The following is a 27,499-nucleotide window of genomic DNA, read 5'->3' as shown; positions in this document are numbered from 1 at the left end:
ACCCTCGTCAGCCAGCCGCTGGTTGTTGTTGCCATGGCGATTGTTACCTTCGCTGGGACCTCCGGGCAGAAGGATGGTTTGTGTTGCCGTGGCACTGCCATGGGGATTGCCCTTCTCCCCAATGTGTTCTGTTCTGCTGAAGGCTGGCATTTTGACGGGCATCTCTGAATCTCTGTCAGCTGAATCAACACAGAGGGCATCTCTGACGCTCAAAAGGAAGCAATACGAGCTTCACAGAAAGTAATGAGCAGAGATCATTTGAAGGTCACATTCTATGGTGTTCAGTCACTGCTCCCAAGTGGCGCAGTGGTCTAAGACACTGCATCTCAATGCAAGAGGTGTCACTGCAGTACCTGGTTCGAATCCAGGCTTCATCACATCTGGCCGTGATTGGGAGTCCCATAGGGCGGTGCAAAATTGGCCCAGCATCGTACTGGTTTCGCCGGGGTAGGCCGTCATTGTAAAGAATTGACTTGCCTAGTTAAATACAGGTTAAAAATAAAATGAGGGGTTGGGTTGCTGTGCTAACAGGGTGATAGAACATGTCTGAACATGTCCTTTTTTGGTGGCTATGAACTGTTATAATACTGCTACACTGTCCAATTGCACATAGAGAAAGCTACTCAAAGTCAGTAGCCAGAGCTTTGGAAGTAAAAACACCCTCTGTCCTTCTCAACAACAATGTGGATCTGTGTGTCAGCCTTTCTCACTGTAGAGAGGATGGAGAGAAGAACCCTAGTGAGATTATCACTAAGGGACACTATCATCCTATCTCCACTGTCCCTACCCTGACATCGTCACTAAGGGACACTCATCCTATCTCCACTGTCCCTACCCTGACATCGTCACCTCCCTACCCTGACATCGTCACTAAGGGACACTCATCCTATCTCCACTGTCCCTACCCTGACACTGTCACTACCATCCTATCTCCACTGTCACTACCCGGACATCATCACTAAGGGACACTACCATCCTATCTCCACTGTCCCTACCCGGACATCATCACTAAGGGACACTACCATCCTATCTCCACTGTTCCAACCCTGACATCATCACTAAGGGACACTATCATCCTATCTCCACTGTTCCAACCCTGACATCATCACTAAGGGACACTATCATCCTATCTCCACTGTTCCAACCCTGACATCATCACTAAGGGACACTATCATCCTATCTCCACTGTCCCTACCCTGACATCGTCACTAAGGGACACTCATCCTATCTCCACTGTCCCTACCCTGACATCGTCACTAAGGGACACTACCATCCTATCTCCACTGTCCCTACCCGGACATCATCACTAAGGGACACTACCATCCTATCTCCACTGTTCCAACCCTGACATCATCACTAAGGGACACTATCATCCTATCTCCACTGTTCCAACCCTGACATCATCACTAAGGGACACTATCATCCTATCTCCACTGTTCCAACCCTGACATCATCACTAAGGGACACTATCATCCTATCTCCACTGTTCCAACCCTGACATCATCACTAAGGGACACTATCATCCTATCTCCACTGTTCCAACCCTGACATCATCACTAAGGGACACTATCATCCTATCTCCACTGTTCCAACCCTGACATCATCACTAAGGGACACTATCATCCTATCTCCACTGTTCCAACCCTAACATCATCACTAAGGGTACAATCCTATCTCCACTGTTCCAACCCTGACATCAGCACTAAGGGACACTATCATCCTATCTCCACTGTCCATACCCGGACATCATCACTAAGGGACACTACCATCCTATCTCCACTGTTCCAACCCTGACATCATCACTAAGGGACACTACCATCCTATCTCCACTGTTCCAACCCTGACATCATCACTAAGGGACACTACCATCCTATCGCCACTATTCCAACCCTGACATCATCACTAAGAGACACTACCATCCTATCGCCACTATTCCAACCCTAACATCATCACTAAGGGTACAATCCTATCTCCACTGTTCCAACCCTGACAATCACTAAGGGACACCACCGTCCTCTCTCCACTGTTCACTAGCTGTAATGTTGCCTCCAGCTGGAGCAGCCTACTACTTTTAATGATCTAATAAATTACACTATATACTGTAACTGGGTTCCTATCCACTGTTACAACCCTGACATCATCACTTAGGGACAATAAAGACCCTATGGATCCTATACCTCCTCTGTTGCAACCCTAAGGTCATCTCTACTGTAACAACCCCGCTCAGTCAGCCCACTGATTTATAGCCTAATTACAGTAAACCTAAATCTCTCCCTCGTACCCACGACAACAGAGCACTGCATGACTACACTGCATTAGTGCCGCCCTCCAGTTGAATGTAAACCAATGGAGCAGATGAAACGTGTAGAGCCAGAGCTACATTACACCCCCATACTGCTCACTGCAATACAGTAGAGTACAGTATGTCTTTGATATGTTGATCATAGACATTAGGTTGGTTTCCTGGACCCAGATGAGGATTTTTACTCCTGGACTAAAAAGCAGCTCACTAAACACTCAATGGAGAATATTAATTAGTGGAGGTTTTTAGAAACAGGCTTACTATGAGTCCAAACCGCTCCATTATGGTTAAGGGATACAACATGTCTATATGCTGGTGAAAATCAGAAACTGCTCCATTATGGTTGATATAGCCAACATGTCTATATCAAATCAAATTTATTTATATACCCCTACTTACATCAGCTGATATCTCAAAGTGCTGTACAGAAACCCAGCCTAAAACCCCAAACAGCAAGCAATGCAGGTGTAGAAGCACGGTGGCTAGGAAAAACTCCCTAGAAAGGCTGGAAAAACTCCCTAGAAAGGCTGGTATATGCTGGTGAAAATCAGAAACCGCTCCATTATGGTTAAGGGATACAACATGTTTATATCCTGGTGAAAATCAGAAACTGCTCCATTAAGGTTAAGAGATACAACATGTATATATCCTGGTGAAAATCAGAAACTCCTCCATTAAGGGATACAACATGTTTATATCCTGGTGAAAATCAGAAACTGCTCCATTAAGGGATACAACATGTTTATATTCTGGTGAAAATCAGAAACTGGTCCGTTAAGGGATACAACATGTTTATATCCTGGTGGAAATCAGAAACTGCTCCATTATGGTTAAAGGGTACAACATGTTTATATCCTGGTGAAAATCAGAAACTGCTCCATTATGGTTAAAGGGTACAACATGTTTATATCCTGGTGAAAATCAGAAACTGCTCCTTTAAGGTTAAGGGGTACAACATGTCTATATTCTGGTGAAAATCAGAAACTGCTCCATTATGGTTAAAGGGTACAACATGTTTATATCCTGGTGAAAATCAGAAACTGCTCCTTTAAGGTTAAGGGGTACAACGTCTATATTCTGGTGAAAATCAGAAACCGCTCCATTATGGTTAAAGGGTACAACATGTTTATATCCTGGTGAAAATCAGAAACTGCTCCTTTAAGGTTAAGGGGTACAACGTCTATATTCTGGTGAAAATCAGAAACCGCTCCATTATGGTTAAGGGATACAACATGTTTATATTCTAGTGAAAATCAGAAACTGCTCCATTATGGTTAAGGGATACAACATGTTTATATCCTGGTGAAAATCAGAAACTGCTCCATTAAGCTTAAGAGATACAACATGTTTATATCCTGGTGAAAATCAGAAACTGCTCCATTAAGGTTAAGAGATACAACATGTTTATATCCTGGTGAAAATCAGAAACTGCTCCATTATGGTTAAGGGGTACAACATGTCTATATGCTGGTGAAAATCAGAAACTGCTCCATTATGGTTAAGGGATACAACATGTTTATATCCTGGTGAAAATCAGAAACTGCTCCATTAAGGTTAAGAGATACAACATGTTTATATCCTGGTGAAAATCAGAAACTGCTCCATTAAGGTTAAGAGATACAACATGTTTATATCCTGGTGAAAATCAGAAACTGCTCCATTATGGTTAAGGGGTACAACATGTCTATATGCTGGTGAAAATCAGAAACTGCTCCATTATGGTTAAAGGGATACAACATGTTTATATTCTGGTGAAAATCAGAAACTGCTCCATTAAGGTTAAGAGATACAACATGTTTATATCCTGGTGAAAATCAGAAACAGCTCCATTATGGTTAAGGGGTACAACATGTCTATATCCTGGTGAAAATCTGATTCAGCAGTCCCCACTGCTGATGGAGGACCAACAGAGCCTACAGGTTTCTGATGGTAAGCAAACCAAGAGGATCCAATCCATGAAATAACAGAAAGGGAGGGCACCAGACACATTCTGGTGCCTACAGCATGTCCTCTACTAAATAATGACAACCTAAACAAGATCACATGAATAACATGATGGGGACACAAGGGAACACAGCAGGATTTTTCCAGTGATGGTGGCCTTGCTGAAGAGAGGGGGTTGGGCTGGCGGTGTGATCTGTAAGCAGAAGCCAAAGCAGCAGAGCAGCTGGTACGGTGCCCCCTGACCCCAGGCTAGTGCCCGTCTACCCCCCTCTCCCCGCCTGTACCCTTCCTGCCCAATCCAACGCACATCGAGGACGCTTGACCACTGGCACTGACCTTGCTATTAACTGAGCAGGCAGACAGCCAGACAAGGTCAGAGACATCTAACACTCCGCTAATTATCCAATAACACTAAATGGTCAGTTGTCTCTCACTGACCGAACTGCAAAGAGCTGGCCTGGTTACACAGTAGCTGATGGAATCCATGCTGGAAAACAGAATGTGAAAAGCAGAGTTCCAGTGTTTAAACTCTAACCAAGGTTACTGACTAAAACCTAGTATTATTCAAAGTAGGTTATGAGGATTATTTGTCCACTTTATGCTCTTATACACAGCTTTGCCTTTGCAACTTACTATCATCAGGTGTACACATAGTCTTAATGTTGACGCCTTCTGACAACAACAGGCTACATTGCCAATATAACTCTAAAGACAGCCATGTTTATTGCAGACATTACTGGTAAACAGTGGGTCCCTGGTTATGAAGTGTTTATGTTCCTTTAACAGACAGACAGCAGTGCTCTGATTCTCTCTCTCCTTGACCCTCCCTCAGGGCAGGGTCAAGGAGAGAGTGGAAGAGGATAGAGACCAGACACTCCGCTGGAGAAACAGCTATCCTCTACTGTGGATCCAGTTAGGGATTTCTAACACACACACACACACACACACACACACACACACGCCTTGTTTGAGCAACCACACAGCATGTAACGGGTAATAGGCCTGTTCTGATATTGCTGAGCAGTGGCATTGTACTGTAGCCTATGACATAGCATAATTGATTGACTGGCACTATAAAACTCTACAATAACCTTGCTGTACGTATCGGTTGCCAAATTCACCCAACATGACACAGGTCATTTTGCTGAGTACTGAGTCCTGTTCAGCAAGGAACTCTGTAGCAAAACCCTTTGCAGCAGAAAATAAATATCTGTGTTGTAAAGAGACAAGGTCAGGTAGAACCTTACCAGTTTCACGCGGGTTCAAAACGGCCAATGAACAGGGCCCAGCAGATAAAGCTAATGCTGTCACAGGTGTCAGTCTACAGGGATGTGTGCTGTACTGCTGGGTGTCTGGCTAACTAGTTAGAAGCTACAGTACAGCAGGGGCCTGTTAAATGGTGCCGGAGAAGAAGGCAGACGTTTTACATGTCCCCAACCGTTTGTGTTTTTTTTTTGGTTTATTTGCGTTGTTTGTAACTTTTTTTAAAAACTTATTTTGTACATAACATTGCCTCTACCGTCTCTTATGACCGAAAATAACTTCTGGACATCAGGAGTGCGATTACTCACCATGGACTGGCAGAATCCTTTTTTTCCTTTAACGAGTTTGACGAGCCCGACGTGAACAATATACTGCTTTCTCGGGAACAGGCCCAGATCCCCGTGAATTGCGTGAAGAGGTGGCGGAGAAAAAGGGGCTAGAGGGCATGCTGCTTTCTGAGAATTCGTAGGCGATCGAGTAAACCCTCACTTCCTTCCATTCTGCTTGCAAATGTGCAATCCTTGGAGAATAAAATCGATGACCTACGCGGAAGATTAAACTAATAACAGGACATTCAAAACTCTAACATCTTATGCTTCACGGAGTCGTGGCTGAACGACGACACTATCAACATAGAGCTGGCTGGTTATACGCTGTACCGGCAGGATAGAACAGCAGCATCTGGTAAGACAAGGGGCGGGGGACTATGTATTTTTGTAAATAACAGCTGGTGCACGACATCTAAGGAAGTCTCGAGCTATTGCTCACCTGAGGTAGAGTATCTCATGATAGGCTGTAGACCACACTATCTACCAAAAGAGTTTTCATCTGTATTTTTTGTAGCTCTTTACATACGACCACAGACTGTGGCTGGCACTAAGACAGCATTGAATGAGCTGTATTCCGCCAGAAGCAAACAAGAAAACGCTCACCCAGAGGCGGCGCTCCAAGTAGCCTGGGACTTTAATCCAGGGAAACTTAATCAGTTCTACCAAATGTCTATCAGCATGTTAAATGTGCAACCAGAGGGAAAAAAACCTTCACTCAACACATAGAGATGCATACAAAGCTCTCACTCGCCCTCCATTTGGCAAATCTGACCATAATTCTATCCTCCTGATTCCTGCTTACAAGCAAAAATTAAAGCAGGAAGCACCAGTGACTAGATCAATAAAAAAAGTGGTCAAATGAAGCAGATGCTAAGCTACAGGACTGTTTTGCTAGCACAGACTGGAATATGTTCCAGGATTACTCTGATGGCATTGAGGAGTAGACCACATCAGTCATTGGCTTCATCAATAAATGCATTGATGACGTCGTCCCCAACCAGAAGCCATGGATTACAGGAAACATCCGCACTGAGCTAAAGGCTAGAGCTGCCGCTTTCATGGAGCCGGACTCTAAACCGGAAGCTTATAATAAATCCCGCTATGCCCTTCGACGAACCATCAAACAGGCAAAGCGTCAATACAGGCCTAAGATTGAATTGTACTACACCGGCTCTGATGCCCGTCGGACGTGGCAGGGCTTGCAAACCATTACAGACCCCAAAGGGAAGCACTCCCAAGAGCTGCCCAGTGACACAAGCCTACCAGACAAACTAAACTACTTCTATGCTCACTTCGAGGCAAATTACACTGAAACATGCATGAGAGCACCAGCTGTTCTGGAAGACTGTGTAATCACGCTCGCCGATGTGAGTAAGACCTTTAAACAGATCAACATTCACAAGGCCGCAGGGCCAGACGATTACAAGGATGTGTATTGCGAGCATGCACTGACCAACTGGCAAGTGTCTTCACTGACATTTTCAATCTCTCCCTGTCCGAGTCTGTAATACCAACATGTTTTAAGCAGACCACCATAGTGCCTGTGCCCAAGAACACTAAGGTAACCTGCCTAAATGACTACCGGCCCGTAGCACTCACGTCTGTAGCTATGAAGTACTTTGAAAGGCTGGTCATGGCTCACATCAACACCATTATCCCAGAAACCCTAGACCCACTCCAATTTGCATACTGCCCCAACAGATCCACTGATGATGCAATCTCTATTGCACTCTACACTGCCTTTTCCCACCTGGAAAAAAGGAACACCTATGTGAGAATGCTATTCATTGACTACAGCTCAGCTTTCAACACCATAGTACCCTCAAAGCTCATCAATAAGCTAAGGACCCTGGGACTAAACACCTCCCTCTGCAAATGGATCCTGGACTTCCTGACAGGCCGCCACCAGGTGGTAAGGGTAGGTAACAACACATCCGCCATGGTGCTCAATCCCCTCCTGTACTCCTTGTTCACTCATGACTGCACGGCCAGGCACGACTCCAACACCATCATTAAGTTTGCCGATGACACAACAGTGGTAGTAGGCCTGATCACCGACAACGACGAGACAGCCTATAGGGAGGAGGTCAGAGACCTGGCCCTGTGGTACCAGAACAACAACCTCTCCCTCAACGTGATCAAGACAAAGGAGACGATTGTGGACTACAGGAAAAAGATGACCGAGCACGCCCCCATTCTCATCGATGGGGCTGCAGTGGCGCAGGCAGAGAGCTTCAAGTTCCTTGGTGTCCACATCACCAACAAACTAACATGGTACAAGCACACCAAGACAGTCGTGAAAAGATTTGGCATGGGTCCTCAGATCCTCAAAAGGTTCTACAGGTGCACCATCGAGAGCATCCTGACTGGTTGCATCAATGCCTGGTATGGAAACTGCTCGGCCTCTAAACGCAAGGCACTACAGAGGGTAGTGCAAACGGCCCAGTAAATCACTTGGGCCAAGCTTCCTGCCATCCAGGACCTCTATACCAGGCGGTGTCAGAGGAAGTCCCTAAAAATTGTCAAAGACTCCAGCCACCCTAGTCATAGACTGTTCTCTCTGCTACCGCACGGCAAGCGGCTTCTAAACAGCTCCTACCCCCAAGCTATAAGACTCCTGAACACCTAATCAAATGGCTACCCAGACTATTTGCACTGCCCCTCCCCCCTTTTACACCGCTGCTACCCTCTGTTGTTATCATCTATGCATAGTCACTTTAATAACTCCACCTACATGTACATATTACCTCAACTAACCAGATTTTTTGAAACTGCATTGTTGGTTAAGGGCTCATAAGTTAGCATTTCACTGTAAGGTCTACCTGTTGTTTTCGGCGCATGTGACTAATAAAATTTGATTTGATCTGTTCAGGAGGATGCAACGTTACACAACATTCAGATAGAAATGTATGGTGTAGAACAGATGTCTGTTATGTAGAATAGGGAATTGTGTCAGCTCTATTCATTCGATTTCTATCTGCAATGTACAGAATGTTTCACATCAATGAAATTGAGCATTTAGCTCTGGCCCGTGGAGTCCTTTCCCCTGTCCTGACCCCTCCAGCCTGTCTGTCTTCACTCTACAGTCTCCTGTCCCCTGTCCTGTCCCCTCCAGCCTGTCTGTCTTCACTCTACAGTCTCCTGTCCCCTCCAGCCTTGCAGCCTGTCTGTCTTCACATTACAGTCTACGGTCCCCTGTCCAAGCCCCTCCAGCCTGGCTGTCTTCACTCTACAGTCTCCTGTCCCCTCCAGCCTGTCTGTCTTCACTCTACAGTCTCCTGTCCCCTCCAGCCCTCTGTCTTCACTCTACACTGTGCAGTCACGTTGTCCCCAGTCTCCCCAGGCCTTAGATGAAAGCACACCCTTCTCCCGCCGCCACTCGCAGTATGCAGCATAATGGTAATCCCCAGGATCTATTTACCCTTAGTCTTACAAACCATCCCTGCAGCTGCCTCCACAGCTTACCCACCCACTACTATGTAGTGATTTGAGCTCTGAGGTTTAACTAAAATGACTTCAGGACAGAAACAGTCCTGTTCAAGCTCTGAACAGAGGGCCAGTATAGGCATGAGTATACATGTGCACACACACACACACACACACACACACACACACACACACACACACAATCAACGCTCAAGTGTCTGTAACAGGGTTCCAGTTTAACTGGACCTTACCATGAAACCCTGTTAGAGTACCTCAGCCAGATCATTGCTGTGGTTCTGCTATATTCTGCCGGGCGACCCAGAGGACTCGGCTGGGACAGCCTCATAGCAGCCTGCAGCAATACATTGCTAATAGGCCGTGCTCCAATTCTCATTCCATCTATTTCTACCTCCCTCTTTTTCCTCCCTCGTTCCATTTCGCCCTCTGGGCTCTCTGAGAACAACCTCCGAGCTAGCGTCATTTCTCCTTGTCAATGTCACAGGTAGCTGCATTAGTAATCTTCACAGTGTAAAGAGAATTGTTTGAATCACAAGTAGGCAGAGAACTCTGTAGTGTGGATCACTATAGACTACTGTAGCATTGTGTTTGGGCAGCGTGTGTGTGTGTGCGCGTGTGTGTGTGTGTCTACGTGTGTGTGGCTTCACCGATAACAGGTACCTGTTCTGGGGCTGAACTGAATAACAACCCGTTTGGTGTGCAGGGATGCATGAACATTCATCATCTTGACTATTTGCAGTTACCAGGGTCCCACTCTTTCCAACCAAATACATTCCAATGGAGCTAATCAATTACCCAATCACGAAGCAGTGAACGGTGTGCGTGCCTGACCGTATAGAGAGAGAGATTAATAACACAGACAAGAATACAAATTGAGTGTCTTAAGCCTCCGTCTTCTAGTCGATTCTCTGTGATATCTAATCCCCAAAGCCCCTTTTCCCTCTCAGAACACATCAACGCTTCATAAATTACACCAACAGGACAGTCCCATTATAGAGAATCAATAACATGTCTAATGATAAAAATGTATTGGCAAAGACCTGATGTGTTTTGGGTTTAGTGAGAAATATGTGTTGAACGCCAGGCCTGCGTCCCAAATGGCACCGGATACCTTATATAGTGCTCTAATTTTGACCAAACCCCTATGGGCCCTGGTCAAAAGCAGTGCACTATATAGGGAATAGAGTGGCAGACCCAACCCTGGCCTGTGTGGAAGATGTAACAAGTGAGCATTACTCGCATTAATCACATTCGACTAGATAAGATGACCCAGTCCTGTTTAATTAAACATGTCCCTAGAGAGGAGGAGAGTGGTGTGATCCAACGCTCCCCCAGCAGATCTATGTTCAAATACCATTTGAAATCATTTGTGCTGTGTTTGATTGAGCTTGCCTGGCAAAATGGAACCAATAGAATACGTCCAAAACCGCAAACTCCACCCATTTAACACTCCAGGCAGGCTAAAGCAAACACTCTAAGTATTTGAAAGATTTTTAATAGTATTTGAACCCAGGTCTACGCCCCAGCTCCCTAGCAGAAGCAGTACACCACTGAGCTCAGCGGTACAGTTGGAGAAGGTCAGGGTTCTACATTCAACAAGAATATGATATAATAATATGATCCATCCACTTCAAAGCAGCATAACCAGCTCTGGTCCGAGCGCTGGAATTCTGTCACCTGAATTCTGTAATCTAAAACAGACTAAAGAGAGCCATACAAACTGTAGAAATAGAATTACTAGTCCACCCATCATGGTCTCATTGACTTGAAAGGGGATGCCCATTCTAGTAACTCTATTTCTACGATGTTGACATTTAGCTCCAACTATAGCGTGATGTTCTGCAGGTGCCATCGCTCCGAATTAGTCACCAAGACAGGATGGACACAGCCAGGTAATTTCCAGGGTGAGAGCCCAAAATAGCTCCCATTTCCACTGAGATAGGGACAACAGGGGGCCGGGCAAACATTGCAGACGGACAGGCGGGCGGATAGACAAGCGGGCAGACAGACAGACACTAGACAGATATACCGACCGTTGGGACCACACAGAGACAGGGGGAGAGAGGTACGCGGAGATCAAAAAGCCACTTCTGAAGAGGTGCTCACTGACTGCTCTTTGTCAGGGATAGAAGGGGAAGGGGGATACCTAGTCAGTTGTACAACTGAATGCCTTCAACTGGAATGTATCTTCCGCTTTTAACCTCTCTGAATCAGAGAGGTGCAGAAGGCTGCCTTAATCGAACGTTCACGTCAATGGAATGTTGTCTTATCACCAAGCCATCGTAAATCGACTGTCAGCATTAAATCTCAGAGGCTCCTCTCAGTTCACAGACACGAGAGTTCTAAAACCCCTATTATGTTGCCTCTCATAAAAACAGAGTGTGAATGTACTAATATAGGAATACATTCTAATATAAAAGTAATGTGATTAACATAATGTTGTAATTCTACCACAGGCCCAACGCTCTTAGACTACCTGCCGCCCGTTTTAAATCTAATCACAGACGATACTGCGCTCCTTCAGAAGACTGCACTCCATTTCCCCAATGATTCAGAGTCAGACCTGTCAACTTCACTGTTTAAGCCTAGGCTTCCTCGGCTAAGACCGTATTCACATCTCAACTAACTCACAAGGCATTCTGCATACAGTCAGCAATTTTAGTGAAGGAAATGAAAGACTAAAAACAATGTCAAAATGACTTATTAGCACCATGTAGACAGACAAAAGCAGATCCAGAATGGCTATTAATAGAGCGTCAGTTCGGGGCTGGCTAGCTCATCCTTAACAGGATGCACCTGTGACATTAACTATTTGGCACTCAGCCAGAGGCTACAAACACAACAATAAATTGTAAACAGTTACAGTATCAGTCGAAAGTTTGGACACCTACTCATTCAAGGGTTTTTCATAATTTTTTACTATTTTCTACATTGTAGAATAATAGTGAAGACATCAAAACTATGAAATAACACCTATGGAATCATGTAGTAACCAAAAAAAGTGCATAGATGTTATATTTGTGATTCTTCAAAGTAGCCACCCTTTGCCTTGATGACAGCTTTGCACACTCTTGGCATTCTCTCAACCAGCTTCATGAGGTAGTCACCTAGAATACATTTCAATTAACAGGTGTGCCTTCTTTAAAGTTCATTTGTGGAATTTCTTTCCTTCTTAATGTGTTTGAGCCAATCAGTTGTGTTGTGACAAGGTAGGGGTGGTATACAGAAGATAGCCCTATTTGGTAAAAGACCAAGTCCATATTATGGCAAGAACAGCTCAAATAAGCAAAGCAAAATGACAGTCTATCATTACTTTCAGACATGAAGGTCAGTCAATACAGAACATTTTTTAAAAAATGTTAAGTATCTTCAAGTGCAGTCGCAAAAACCATCAAGCGCTATGATGAAACTGGCTCTCATGAGGACCGCCACAGGAAAGGAAGACCCAGAGTTACCTCTGCTGCAGAGGATAAATTCATTAGAGTTACCAGCCTCAGAAATTTCAGCCTAAATAAATGCGTAACAGAGTTCAAGAAACAGACACATCTCAACAACAATAAGAAGAAGACTTGCTTGGGCCAAGAAACATGAACAATGGACATTAAACCGGTGGAAATTTGAGATTTTTGGTTTTAACCGCTTTGTCTTTATGATACACAGAGTAGGTGAGCAGATGTTCTCCGCATGTTTGGTTCCCACCGTGAAGCATGGAGGAGTTGTGATGGTGCTTTGCTGGTGACACTGTCAGTGATTTATTTAGAATTCAAAGCACACTTAACCAGCATGGTGACCACAGCATTATGCAGCGAGACGCCATCCCATCTGGTTTGTGCTTAGTGGGACTATATCATTTGTTTTTCAACAGGACAATGACCCAACACACCTCCAGGCTGTGTAAGGACTATTTGACCGAGAAGGAGAGTGATGGAGTGCTGCATCAGATGACCTGGCCCCCACAATCACCCGACCTCAACTCAATTGAGATGGTTTGGGATGAATTGGACCACAGAGTGAAGGAAAAGCAGCCAACAAGTGCTCAGCATATGTGGGAACTCCTTCAAGACGGTTGGAAAAGCATTCCAGGTGAAGCTGGTTGAGAAAATGCCAAGAGTGTGCAAAGCTGTCATCAAGGCAAAGGGTGGCTACTTTGAAGAATTTAAAATATATTTAGATTTGTTTAACACATTTTTGGTTACTACATGATTCCATGTGTGTTTAAGCATGCGTGTAATGAAATGCCTGATTCACACTTTAGATAATAGAGCCGTCCTGAACTGGGTGGCTTGGATATTTTATTTTCACTATGTGCTTTCCAGCACAGTTCCAGCAACTATGATGGATGCATAACCAGTCCAGCCCAGTAGGCCTACAGCTCGGCCTGGCTTAGCAGTGCCAAAGGGGAAAAAGATCCAGTTATAGATTTAAAAAAGGCTTGAATACAATCTTGGCCTGTGAACGCGATGGAGCTTTAAAAAAGCGTTGAAGGCCCTGAACACTAAGAGTGAGACATTAACTAACTCAAAAGAACATCAAGACCACGGAGGGAGGGCAGTGGCACAACGATTAGTGTCTGGGTCAAAGCCATTTACTCCCACGGCTGGGCGAGCGAAGAGCTCCGACCCTGCCAGAATCCACACCCTCCCACCATGATTTATTCTAGCTTATGTACGCTAAGACAGTGGGGAAGATTTTTCACAGCGAACAAGCACAACTCTCTCCTCCTGACAGCTAGCTCTCTCAGCGGGCCAAGAAAATCTACAAGGACAGGATACATCTTGGGAAGTGAACTGAATAAATCATGGAGGGAAGGGAGGAGAGGAGAGGGGGAGAAGAGAAGAGGGGGAGCAGGGGGGAGTCAGAGGAGTGGGAACGGCACATTTAACCTGAGGCAGGAAAAAAGTTAGAGTGACGAGGGCAGACGCATTCGCCCTCGTGAATCTAATTAACGAGCGAGAAATGTTGCGCTGCAAATCACTTCTTGTCCGTTAAGTAAAGGGCACTTATGGTAGCCTATTGGTTAAGGGCGTTGGGCCAGTAACCGAAAGGTTGCTATTTAGAATCCACGAGCCAACTAGGTGACAAATCTGTCATTGTGCCCTTGAGCAAGGCACTTACCCCTAATTGTTCCTGTAAGTCACTCTGGATAAAAATGTCTGCTAAATGACTAAAATGTAAATATAGCCCCATTACTCACCTGGCAAGCTCATAACACGCTGACTCCTTGGCTGAAGACTGCTGCTACAGCTGTGCAATGTATAGACAGAGACTGGTGCTAGAGTTGTGCAGTGTATAGACAGACAGGCTACTTGGCACACTATATATGCTGACTAAAATACACAATCTTGAAGGTTTGTTCTCACTGCGCAATGTTACAATGACCTGACTGTAACCATGAGTCATGGTGTTGAAAAATGGAATGATGGTAAAGTCACAGCGAGAGCAACACGCCCACACATCAAAGATGCAGTGTGAAATAGCCTTAACAGACAGTATCGGTGAGAGGATGAGGAAGAAGGAGAGCGGGGGAGGAGAGAGAGGGGGGAGGGGAGAGTGAGAGAGGGGGGGAGAGAGAAGCAGAGGCAGTGAGAAGGGAGAGGGACAGAGGGAGAGAAGAGAGAGAGATGGATAAGAGATAGATGAAGGAAGGGAGGGAGAGATTGGAGAAGGGAAACAAACACTACACAGACGGTCTAGGACAGGCGCCTGGGGACCCGTTAAAAGACACCATTTTCCCTCAGATGGAGAGAGCATAACAGGCTCGACCACTCCATAAAAAAATTCAACCATCGTTGGGTTTCAGGGCTTTTTCACGCCTGCTGGTGTGTGTGTGGCCTACTAAAGACCCTCCAGGGGCTGCCTGACAAACAGGAGCGGTGGTGTCTCTGACAGAGAAGAATCTTCCTTCCCGCCATCATCCATCATCTCCAGCTGACCGGCTGCACCTGCTGAGGCGTCGGCCCCCGCCGCCAGCCCGCCCGCCCGCCAGCCCGCCCGCCAGCTGCTGCCATGCTGTTATAATGCTATGACAATGCTCAGATTGACTTCATGCTCTGGAATCACACACAGGCATTTACCCTGGTTGGCACCACTGTGATCCAACACAGGCACAGAGACACAAAAAGGCATGCACGATATATAGTCCTTCCTTATACCGAAACATTGTCACTATTAAAGTTGGAATAAGAATCTCAGTATTTCTTTCTGCAGTGTCTCAGCCAGAAGCTCAGAATCATGTGATGTACTGCATGACATTGTTCATTTCTTTCCCACACAGGTCAGCCAAACCAGCATCTACCTACTAGCTGGGAAAGGACTGTCCCCTACCTGTATATACGTGAAGGCCTCAATGTTTCTTTCTGCAGAGTTCCTCGCCCAGCGTCTAAAAATGATGAGATGTGACACACAGGTCAGCCAGCACAGCATCCACCTACTAGATGTGAAGGGGCCTTTCCCCTTGCATGTGGGACGCAGGGTCGTGGGAATGAGCGAGGTGACTCGTCATTTTGACCTGAAAACCCTGACTACACACTGCAGAGTATACTGGTAGAGTATACTGGTAGTGCCGCATATTCATTAGATACATGACTCCACGACGCCCCATCAACAATCTCACTGAATCAAAACATGGTAGGTCTATCATTGCCCACAATGACAGTTGTGTAGCGTTAGCCTCTGATACTGCTAGGGCTGGAGAGAGAAACAGGTCCAGACCAGAATAAGTGATTTTCATTTCTGCGCATTTTAGTGGCGGTTCAATCCCTCAGCCTTTCAAACACAGCTACGTTTGGCACCATAACTTCATTACTGCTAGGTGATAATGTACTGATTCTCCAGATGATGAAAAGGGCCATTAAGCCAGAGTTTTAGTTCCATCAGAGGTATTTGCATAAATGCATAAAATAAAACCGAACTACTGGTCTCTCTGGGGTTATGCGATTTAGCAGGGAGAGAGGGACAGTGTGAGGAATAGAGAGCGCGAAAAGGAAACGGAGAGAGAGAGAACGGAGACGGAGAGAGAGAGAGAAGAGAGGCTGAAACGAGGCGGAGCAGATGCACTGTAAATTGCTGACATCTCCATTTATAAAGAAAAGCCGTTGCATAAATAGTGGCACTTATTTTTTTATTTTATTTCACCTTTATTTAACCAGGTAGGCCAGTTGAGAACAAGTTCTCATTTACAACTGCGACCTGACCAAGATAAAGCAAAGCAGTGCGACACAAACAACACAGAGTTACACATGGGATAAACAAACGTACAGTCAATAACCCAATAGAAAAATGTATATACAGTGTGTGCAAATGTAGTAAGATTACGGAGGTAAGGCAATAAATAGGCCATAGTGGCGAAATAATTACAATTTGGCAATTAAACACTGGAGTGATGGATAGTGCAGAATATGAGGGATGAGGTAGTTGTGTCGGCTATTTACAGACGGGCTTTGTACAGGTGCAATGATCGGTAAGCTGCTCTGACAGCTGATGCTTAAAGTTAGTGAGGGAGATATAAGACTCCAGCTTCAGTGATTTTTTTTAATTCGTTCCAGTCATTGGCAGCAGAAAACTGGAAGGAAAGGCGGCCAAAGTAGGAGTTGGCTTTGGGGGTGACCAGTGAAATATACCTGCGGTTTTGGCGACGAATATGAAGCGAGGGCCAGCCAACGAGAGCATACAGGTCGCAGTGGTGGGTAGTATATGGGGCTTTGGTGACAAAACGGATGGCACTGTGATTGACTGCATCCAATTTGCTGACTAGAGTGTTGGAGGCGATTTTGTAAATGACATCGCCAAAGTCAAGGATCGGCAGGATAGTCAGTTTAACGAGGGTATGTTTGGCAGCATGAGTGAAGGATGCTTTGTTGTGGAATAGGAAGCCGATTCTAGATTTAACTTTGGATTGGAGATGCTTAATGTGAGTCTGGAAGGAGAGTTTAAAGTCTAACCAGACATCTAGGTATTTGTAGTTGTCCACATATTCTAGGTCAGAACCGTCCAGAGTAGTGATGCTAGACGGGCGGGCAGGTGTGGATAGCGATTGGTTGAAGAGCATGCATTTAGTTTCACTTGCATTAAAGAGTAGTTGGAGGCCACGGAAGGAGTGTTGTATGGTGTTGAAGCTCGTCTGGAGGTTAGTTAAAACCTGTTGGGGCTAGGGGGCAGTATTTGCACAGCCGGATAAAAAACGTACCCGATTTAAACTGGTTACTACTCTTGCCCAGAAACGAGAATATGCATATAATTAGTAGATTTGGATAGAAAACACTCTAACGTTTCTAAAACTGTTTGAATGGTGTCTGTGAGTATAACAGAACTCATATGGCAGGCCAAAACCTGAGAAGATTCCATACAGGAAGTGCCCTGTCTGACAATTTGTTGTCCTTCTGTTGCATCTCTATCGAAAATACAGCATCTGTGCTGTAACGTGACACTTTCTAAGGCTCCCATTGGCTCTCTAAAGCCGCCAGAAAGTGGAATGGGGTGTCTGCTGTCTGTGGGCGAAGAACAGCAGGAGAGTTTGTGAGTGGTCAGCCTGGGGACAGTGGGACTGAGATGCGCGTTCACGAGAATTCTCCATTTTTTTTCTTTCAGCCTTTGAATGAATACAACGTTGCCCGGTTGGAATATTATCGCTATTTTACGAGAAAAATAGCATAAAAATTGATTTTAAACAGCGTTTGACATGCTTCTAAGTACGGTAATGGAATATTTTGCATTTTTTTTGTCACGAAATGCGCTCGCGAGTCACCCTTCGTGACCTGAACGCATGAACAAAACGGAGCTATTTCAATACAACTATGGATTATTTGGAACCAAAACAACATTTGTTGTTGAAGTAGAAGTCCTGGGAGTGCATTCTGACGAAGAACAGCAAAGGTAATCCAATTTTTCTAATAGTAATTCTGACTTTAGTGAGTCCCAAAATCGGTGGGTGTCAAAATAGCTAGCCGTGATGGCTGAGCTATGTACTCAGAATATTGCAAAATGTGCTTTCGCCGAAAAGCTATTTTAAAATCTGACACCGCGATTGCATAAAGGAGTTCTGTATCTATAATTCTTAAAATAATTGTTATGTATTTTGTGAACGTTTATCATGAGTAATTTAGTAAATTCACCGGAAGTTTTCGGTGGGTATGCTAGTTCTGAACATCACATGCTAATGTAAAAAGCTGGTTTTTGATATAAATATGAACTTGATTGAACAAAACATGCATCTATTGTATAACATAATGTCCTAGGAGTGTCATCTGATGAAGATCATCAAAGGGTAGTGCTGCATTTAGCTGTGGTTTTGGTTTTTGTGACATATATGCTTGCTTTGAAAATGGCTGTGTGATTATTTTTGGCAGGGTACTCTCCTGACATAATCTAATGTTTTGCTTTCGCTGTAAAGCCTTTAAGAAATTGGACAATGTGGTTAGATTAACGAGTCTTGTCTTTCAAATGGTGTAAAATAGTAATATGTTTGAGAAATTGAAGTTATAGCATTTTTTAGGTATTTGTATTTCGCGCCACGCGATTCCACTGGCTTCCAACGTTTTTTATCCGGCCGTGCAAATACTGCCCCCTAGCCCCAACAGGTTAAGGACGATGTCTGGGTGGCAGGCAGACAGGCAGGCAGTATAACTGAACAGGGAACAGAAATTAGTGGGAGGACGGGGGAGAGAGGGGTACAACCGTCTGTGGTTCAGTGTCACATAAAACCAACACCCAGTCAGCCACAAAGGGCACCTCCCGACAGACTGAACCCCCCTGTTCCTGATGTCCCCAACGTATGACATACGACACTGTGAAGCAGGTGCTGACCTTGACCAGTGCCAGGCCCCACGTGTCTCGCTGTCACGGACAACAATGAGGGAACCACCAATCACCTTTGATGTAGTGTCCCTACTGGCCCTATATAAAGCTCTCATTCAGAAATGGGTGCACCGTACTGCAGCACATAAACAACGCAGCATAAAGGTGTCAGGGTTTTCATAAAAACCACATAGATTTACTAAGTGAAAATGAACAGCCGTAACGTCCTTATTACTGCTGCCTGTGTTGCGAACTGCCGTTAGGTGACCTTGCTGCATCAGTAGAGCACCGATAGATTACAATTAATCAAATGCCCACCCAGACTATTTACATTGACCCTCCCACCTTTGTTTTACACTGCTGCTACTCGCTGTTTATTATCCATGCATAGTCACTTTACCCCTACCGTGAAATTACCTCGACTAACATGTACCCCCGCACATTGACTCGGTACCGGTACCCCCTGTACATAGCCTCGTTGTTGTTATGTAATTTTCTTGTGTTATTTTTTTATAATTTTTTTTTACTTTAGTTTATTTGGTAAATATTTTCTTAACTCTATTTCTTAAACGGGCCCTTCTGGCCCTTCTTTGGACACTGTGTTAACTACCCTCCAGACGAGCTAAACCCACTGGCTCCAGGTCATCTACAAGACCCTGCTAGGTAAAGTTCCCCCTTATCTCAAGTCGCTGGTCACCATTGCAGCACCCACCTGTAGCACGCGCTCCAGCAGGTATATCTCTCTGGTCACCACCAAAGCCAATTCCTCCTTCGGCCGCCTCTCCTTCCAGTTTTCTGCTGCCAATGACTGGAACGAACTACAAAAATCTCTAAAACTGGAAACACATCTACCTCACTAGCTTTAAGCACAAGCTGTCAAAGCAGCTCACAGATTGCTGCATCTGTACATAGCCCATCTATAATGTAGCCCAAACAACTAACACTTCCCCTACTGTATTTATTCATTTATTTTGCTCTTTTGCACCCCATTATTTCTATTTCTACTTTGCACTTTCTTCCACTGCAAATCTACCATTCCAGTGTTTTACTTGCTATATTGTATTTACTTCGCCACCATGGCCTTTTTTGCCTTTACCTCCCTTATCTCACCTCATTTGCTCACTTTGTATATAGACTTATTTTTCTACTATATTATTGACTGTATGTTTGTTTTACTCCATGTGTAACTCTGTGTTGTTGTATGTGTCAAACTGCTTGCTTTATCTTGGCCAGGTCGCAATTGTAAATGAGAACTTGTTCTCAACTTGCCTACCTGGTTAAATAAAGGTGAAATAAAAAAAACTTTAAAAAACTACATTGTTGGTTAAGGGCTTGTAAGTAAGCATTTCATGGTAAGGGCTACACCTGTTGTATTCGGCGCATGTGACAAATCAAATTTTATTTGATAGAGAGGCCGTCAGTAAGGCAGAACAAGCTGAACAAGAAAAGTCCCAGTGTATGTTAAAATGTTCCACCGCATAGAGAGATCAATATCAATACTGCTTCTGACTCTCTCCATGCGATGCTAAAGCAAATACACAAGACTGGATATCATGTTACATTTAGCAATCACCAAAACATCTCAATCTGTGCCTAACTCCTGACAGCCTGGCAATACTGGAAAGCTTAAGAAAAAGTACTTTCAAGTACTACTTAAGTCGTTTTTTGGGGTATCTGTACTTTACTATTAAAATTGGACAACTTTTACTTCACTACATACATTAAAAAAATGATGTACTTTTTACTCTGTACATTTTCGCTGATACCCAAAAAGTACTTGTTACATTTTGAATGCTTAGCAGGACAGGGAAACTGTCCAATTCACTCACTTACCAAGAGAAAATCCCTGGTCATTCCTACTGACTCTGATCTGGCGGACTCACCAAACACACATGCGTCATTTGTAAATGTCTGAGTGTTAGTGTTTTCCCCTGGCTAGCCGTAAATTAAAAAAATAAGAAAACAGTGCTGTCTGGTTTGCTTAATATAAAGAATGTGAAATGATTTATACTTTTACTTTTGATACTTAAGTATATTTTAGCAATTACACTTACTTTGATACTTAAGTATATTTAAAACCAAATACTTTTAGACTTTTACTCAAGTAGTATTTTACTGAGTGACTTTCACCTCTACTTGAGTAATTTTCTATTAAGGTGTCTTTACTTTTACTCAAGTATGAGAGTTGGGTACTTTTTCCACCACTGAAAGCAATCACATAAATCACAACCCATTCCCACAGCCCCGCCTTGCAACCAGCTGGTCACGTACCTTTCAGCTGGTCCGCCACCACGCTCTGTCCAACCCTCTCAGTGACCCGTCCGTTCTCCCGCTGGTACCGGTCATCCAGGAAGTTGGCGGTGGTCTCTGATAGGTGCACCTTCCCGGCCACGCCCAGTTGCTCCATCAAATTGGCCAGGTTCACGTCGTTGGACCACACGTCGAACTTAAACCGCTTCATCCCTAGGATACCGCACAGGACAGTTCCCGTGTGGACGCCCACCCTCATGTTAACCATCTCGCTCTTCTCCTGGCAGAACTGTTCGATGGCTTGGATCATGCCCAGCCCCATCTCTACGCAGCAGTAGGCATGGTCGGCCCGAGGTTCAGGGCAGCCTGCTACGCAGTAGTAGCAGTCCCCGAGGGTGCTTATCTTCTCACAGCACGTCAGCTCGCACAGCCGGTCAAAACGTCCAAAGAGGTCGTTGAGGAGCCCCACCAAAGCGTGGGCCGACTTGTTGGCAGACATCTTGGTGAAGCCTACGATATCCGCGAAGAGGATGCTGACGGGCTCCATGCGCTTCATGTTGAAGGGTCTGAAGATGATCTGGCCTCTCGGGATTGAGGTCTTATTCCTCTTGTTGTTCTTGGGACTGGAGATGACGGCCGCCGCGCCGCTGCTGGAGTAGCGCTTAGCCGAGCTCCCGCCCGCCAAGCCTTCCTCGTCACCCTGCTTCATCAGGTCGTCAGCCACCCTCCGAGGCATCACAGAGTGGATCATGCGTTCCTTCAGCGCCTTCTCCACCTCCAGGTCCTTGCCGTGCATGATGGCCTGGCCCACCTTGAGGAAGGTGCTTCGCGATCGCACCTCAGACATGATGAAAAGGTGGATGCCGATGGCGTGGGCGCACAGGTGGAGCAAAGCTTTGGCTGGCCCCAGCCAGCGTAGAGTGTCCCAGTCAGAGTCTGACCCCTCCGAGGCCTGGCTCCAACCATCCCCAGCAGCCTGGGTGAGGTGAACCCATCCCAGAGCCTCAAAGAGCACAGAGTAGAGAAGTCCCAGTAGCACCGAGGCATAGAGTCGGACATGGAGGACGCTGTAGAGTAGCAGCAGCACTTCCATGCCTAGGGAGAAGGTCCCTACTGGAGATAGGCAGGCGCTGCCCGTGTGTAAGTCCCGGTTGAATGTCACATTCCTGGGCTCCATGCCACTGAAGTCCCCCACATCCTCCACCACATCCTCAGGAGGGAGGGTCTCCAGGTCCCTGAAGCCGGCTGTCTGGATCTGGGGTGCCAGGGTGACGGCAAAGGTCACCACGATGAGCAGCAGTGACACCTGGTTGTAGCAGCGGGTGTAGATCCTTGTGAACGTCAACAGGAAGAGGAGGAGGCAGAAGAGGAGGAAGCAGGCGGTGGGGACGAGGAAGGCAGTTCGGTCACACCGGTCGGGGTTGGCACTGAAGTACACCCCCCAGAGGAGGCTGGCGGCGAACAGGTAGAAGAGGACATAGCGGAACCTCCGCTGAGTCTGGGGAAAGCACCTCTCCCTGCATGCCTCCTCCAGGATGGGAGAGTCAAACTTTGGGTCCCAGAAGTGCCCAGCAGACCTCTCGAACAGCTGGGGCATCTTCCTCTGGGTTCGCAGCCCCTTAACCACGGGCCTGAGAACCCCGGACTCTCCTGAGCTGCAGCTAGAGGAGATGCTGTACTTGCAGTGTTTGGACCCGCCCCCCATGAAGCCTCCTCCCATGCCACCCAGCGCCCCGGCTCCTCCTCCGTGCTTGTGTTTGACACTACTGCTGATCCTCACGGAGACGCTGCCCTCGCCGCTTGAGTCACAGCTCACCTCTGTGTTGTGAGGCAGCAACTGCTGATGTTGAGGGGATGCCATGTTGCTTTTTAACCTAACAGAAATTAGACAACAATAGAGCTAATTGCTATTTGCAAGGCAATGTAGGCTATGAATGTATTGAGAGTGGTACCCTCTAGACTAGAACAAGTGTAAATTAAAAGCAAAAGTTGGGGGAAATAAATGATGCACTAACAGAAAACATCTCCAAAGAAAAAGTCTGACACGTTAGCCTGTACTGGATTTTGACCTGTTAATTATTGCCCCTCATGACGTCAATACTCGCATTCTTATACCTTCCCCTCTGTTTTGACGCACTTGTGTCTGTACAGTTCATTCTGTTTCTGTCCAAGTACTGACAACTGTTTTTGACTCATTGAAAAAGATTTGGGGAGAAGTCAAAATCTTCCAGAACATAATTATGTTGACTGTAGAAACTTAGTTGTGTAATACTACTTTAGTAGTATTCAGTAGCACTTCAGTAGCATTTCCAAGGCTCTCCCCTGACTAAATAGCAGACTCTAGACTACTGGTATATTGGTACAAATTCTTCAGATAATGACAACTGAAACCTGGATCAAATTCCTTCATGCTCTCACTACTTGGCTGCCTGCATAGCCATGCACTGTCAAAATAATTCTCTATTGATTTTAGATCCCGTCTGCATTTATATTCGGGTCTACAGAACTGTAGCCTCCTGCCTGTCCTCTCTTATATGTTATATATTACATGTTAATGCTTTTAAGCAAGTAGAGTATAATGCATTCAGAAATTGCTTCCAATTTACAGTGATATATGAGAAAAATTATCCTTTCAAACTTCACGCGTAAACACTTAACAGTGTGTGTAGAACTTGATCCTGTATTCCCCAAATAAACCCAAGCGCCGGCGTTGTAAAGGCATCGCAAGAAAAGCCACAGTTACGGAACTATTGTTTGACATATGCGGGTTATTTAAGGCGGAAATGTCTTCCCATAAACAAGAAAGAGAAAACAAACAGTGACGTCTAATGTCCATTATCCTTCTTTACCCACATGCTCTTGCTGTGATTGGGAAAAGGCCTATTCGTAAGTATTTCCATGGATGGAGCCCCGTCCTTTCCTGAGTTCCCTCTTCGGAATTTCCAAAGCTGCGCCTCCAATTCCCGGGGACCCACGCTGATAGAAGTGGGCAATTTGAAGCGGGCAAGGTGGCAGAATGGAGCAAAGAACTGCAAAATGTAGTAGACCTACAATTGAATTGGAGATCAAGTGTAGGCCTACACGCGCAAATACCTACTTTATTGGATCCAGCCCATGCTGAGTCTGTGTTGAGTAAATATTGTTTTGATAATACAATCAAACAATAACAGTCAAGTCAACATAACATTTATTTTAATTTCCTGATAACTGGTTTCTCCCATAATTCCACGAGTGACCGGCAATATAATTGTCAGTAAACTTCTGTCTGACATCCATACAGGACCACGGCTGAAGCCAGTCTTGGTTGTATGTAGCCTCTTTCCGTCCTCCTTTGCTCGTGTGATGGAAACTTTTCCCACGCCACTATTCTTCCCATTGAGTCGCAGACGAATAGCAAGTGGGGAATATGGGCTAATTACAAGCTTTCTCCCCTTCTCGTATCCTCCGGACACCGAGTCCTCCCTGAACAGACAAGCGGCTCCTTGATCCCCCACTTCAACTCAATTGCATGAAGAAGCAGGCGTCTTTTTCTGCTGTCCAAATACTTCAATTTTATTCAAGGCAGATTTGCGGGTTTAGCTATTTAAACGCACTTCCCGTCCGATCCGCTCTATCCCTTTGAGATGTTCTTCTATTCCCCGTTGTCAGGCCATTCGCCGGTCTTTTTTTCCAGAAGAGGCACAATAGATACCGCTGTAAAGCGTTATGTGAACTATCCAAGAACAGTTTAAAAAAACGGCCCCGGTACCACCATCTTCACGGAGATTTCAGAATCCGCCTTCCACCCGCATGTGTATAAATGTGTTCGACTGACTGTGGGTCAGAGAGGGACGAGAGTAGTGACAGGGGGGCGGACGTGTTTAGGTGCGTGCACGCAAAAGCGAGAAAGGGAAAGACTGAAGGGTGGCGAGCACGTATTCAGGAGTAGGTGGGGTGTCCTTTTCTTTTTTACCCGCAGTGAGCGCATCGGTGCACGCCCTCACCTCGTCAGCCAAATTCTCGAAGAGATGTGGGCTCCGTATTCACTACCACCGATGTTACCGAGACCACCGGTGTTTTTATCCGTAGTGTGGGGGATATTCATGGACCCATGACAAAGTGAGTATGGAGGCGTGCTAGGGCGGGGTGCAGCCTTGAACAAAGACAGCAGCAACCCCCAGAGAGAACAGCTCCCCTAATGATATTATTAACGGTGCCATGTCCCCAGGCTTCAATATTGGGAACAAACTATTACAATCAAATGTCATGGGAAATGCTAGGCCACTAAATCTATTAATATCACCTGTCATTTCTATTGCTCTATTTATTCTCTATTTATTATGCACTCCTCCCCAAGCATTCATTATAGACTTAGAAAGTGACATTGGAAGGTTTTTATAGGCTCCTGTATGTAGGCTTCAACTGTAGTCTAGGAGTGACCTTTACAGTTGAATATTGCAGTGGTGTAAATTACTTAAGTAAAAGTACTTTAAAGAACTACTTAAGCCGTTTTTGAGGTTCTATTGATATTTTTTGACAACTTTACTACAATCCTGAAGAAAATAATGTACTTTTTACATTTTCCCTGACACCCAATGTACTCATTACATTTTGAATGTTTAGCAGGAAGGAAAATGGTCTAATTCACACACTTATCAAGAGAACATCCCTGGTCATCCCTACTGCCTCTGATCTGGCAGATTCACTAAACACACATGCTTTGTTTGTACATGATGTCTAAGTGTTGGAGTATGCCCCTGGCTCAGTGGCGACCCGTCATTCAGGGCAGGTGGGGCAGAGACCCACCTGTTTTGAGCCTTGCCTGTTTTGCATGTTATTTTACCATTACTGTGTGTCACATATCAGTTTGCAAACAATGTAAAAACACATTTGCAGGTGTTTCAGCCTGGCTCAGTGCTTTTTTGTGGTGGAGGGGCAGCCAGAGAAAAATACAGAGTGCAGGGGTTAGTAATCTTCTATAGTTGTACCATGATTGGCTCAGTGTTCTGTCACTCATGGGGACACTAGGTCACTGCAAAATCTACAGGGAGAGCTAGAAAGTTCAAGCCCCTTGGGTGCTGCCATAGATGTACATAGAAGTGCCCATCCAAGAATGCTCAAGGTCATTGGCCACAGATAAAATGACATCAAATCACATTATATCTACCGTAGCTTTGATTGTACATGTGTCACGATTGCTAGGAGTGGTGGTAGGAGTCAGGCGCAGAGAGCAGAGGTAAGAAAAATGATTTTTATTTTTCTCTGGTTTGACAACGGTCGACGCCAACACAACAGGCGTGAGAACTAAGTGCCCAACCCATACACAACGGGTCCACAGTTCGGAAAGAAAATAACTCAAGCAGATCGCCAGCACATCCAAAAAAAGCACACTGACGAAAATAATCCCGCACAAACCTGGGCGGGCTAAACAGGCTTAAATAACCACAAATCAAGATACACAAATAAGGAACAGGTGCAAACAATAAGACATACCAACCGAAAAGGAAAAAGGGATCAGCGGCGGCTAGTAGGCCGGCGACGACGACCGCCGAGCGCCGCCCGAGCAGGCAGGGGAGACACCTTCGGTGGGATTCGTGACAACATGTCAACATCATACTTTCAAAATCTCAGCTAGCAAGCAAGACAAGTAGTCATTATCATGAATCACGTTGACACTGGCAAATCCTTTTCAATCCTTGTCATATGAAGAGAAATTCTAGATAAAATGGATCGGTGCTCATCGGCCATTGGACATAAACATTACACAACAAGTTGGAAATTGCAAATTCAACAATGAGTGGGTTGGAAGGAATCATTGGCAACTGCAAGCGTTGCAAAGCAATTAGTATTTCGCTTCCCCTGCCTGCTTGTGGTCCAAGTCTGGGTTTAAGGGTATTTTCCAAGCTTAAAAGGATAAACATTCACACGCAACACCATGGGCCAGAAAAGGTTGAATACATTGACCATGCGGTCAGTCCAGCATGACTTCTGCCGCCTTCAAAACAACTGTAAACTCTGAACTGGGAAATCTCAGACTTCAGTGAGTTCAAGACAACTGGGAACTCTGAAAAAAACCAGCTCCGACTGGGAAAAAAAGGTTTGAACGGTCATCCAACTCGGAATTCCAAGTCGGGAACTCGGGCTTCTTTCTAGAGCTCCGACCTGAAGATCACTGACGTTATGATTCAACCTTGTT

At 45.3% G+C, this 27,499-nt stretch overlaps 1 protein-coding gene across 2 annotated transcripts in view; it reads right to left on the bottom strand.

Moving 5' to 3' along the window:
- LOC106606489 (adenylate cyclase type 9) overlaps positions 1–25,405 on the bottom strand; it is a 91,267-nt gene extending 65,862 nt beyond the window's left edge. Inside the window, exons 1-2 of one of the 2 annotated variants that reach the window (XM_014202717.3) lie at positions 24,178–25,405; positions 21,346–23,198 (exon numbers count right to left, since the gene is read on the bottom strand). In XM_014202717.3, the coding sequence (XP_014058192.2) occupies positions 21,346–23,198; positions 24,178–24,224 (1,900 nt within the window). In that variant the 5' untranslated portion in view covers positions 24,225–25,405. Of the gene's footprint in view, positions 1–21,345 lie in introns of both variants that reach the window. The other variant, XM_082976362.1, reaches the window with a different exon arrangement.
- Between the last annotated feature and the right edge of the window lie 2,094 nt (positions 25,406–27,499).

This window comes from Salmo salar, chromosome 06 (genome assembly GCF_965601325.2).
Source record: "Salmo salar chromosome 06, fSalSal1, whole genome shotgun sequence".
NCBI classification, from domain to species: domain Eukaryota; kingdom Metazoa; phylum Chordata; class Actinopteri; order Salmoniformes; family Salmonidae; genus Salmo; species Salmo salar.
The sequence above is the reverse complement of the archived record's forward strand: the minus strand, read 5'-3'. Positions and strand labels throughout refer to the sequence as shown.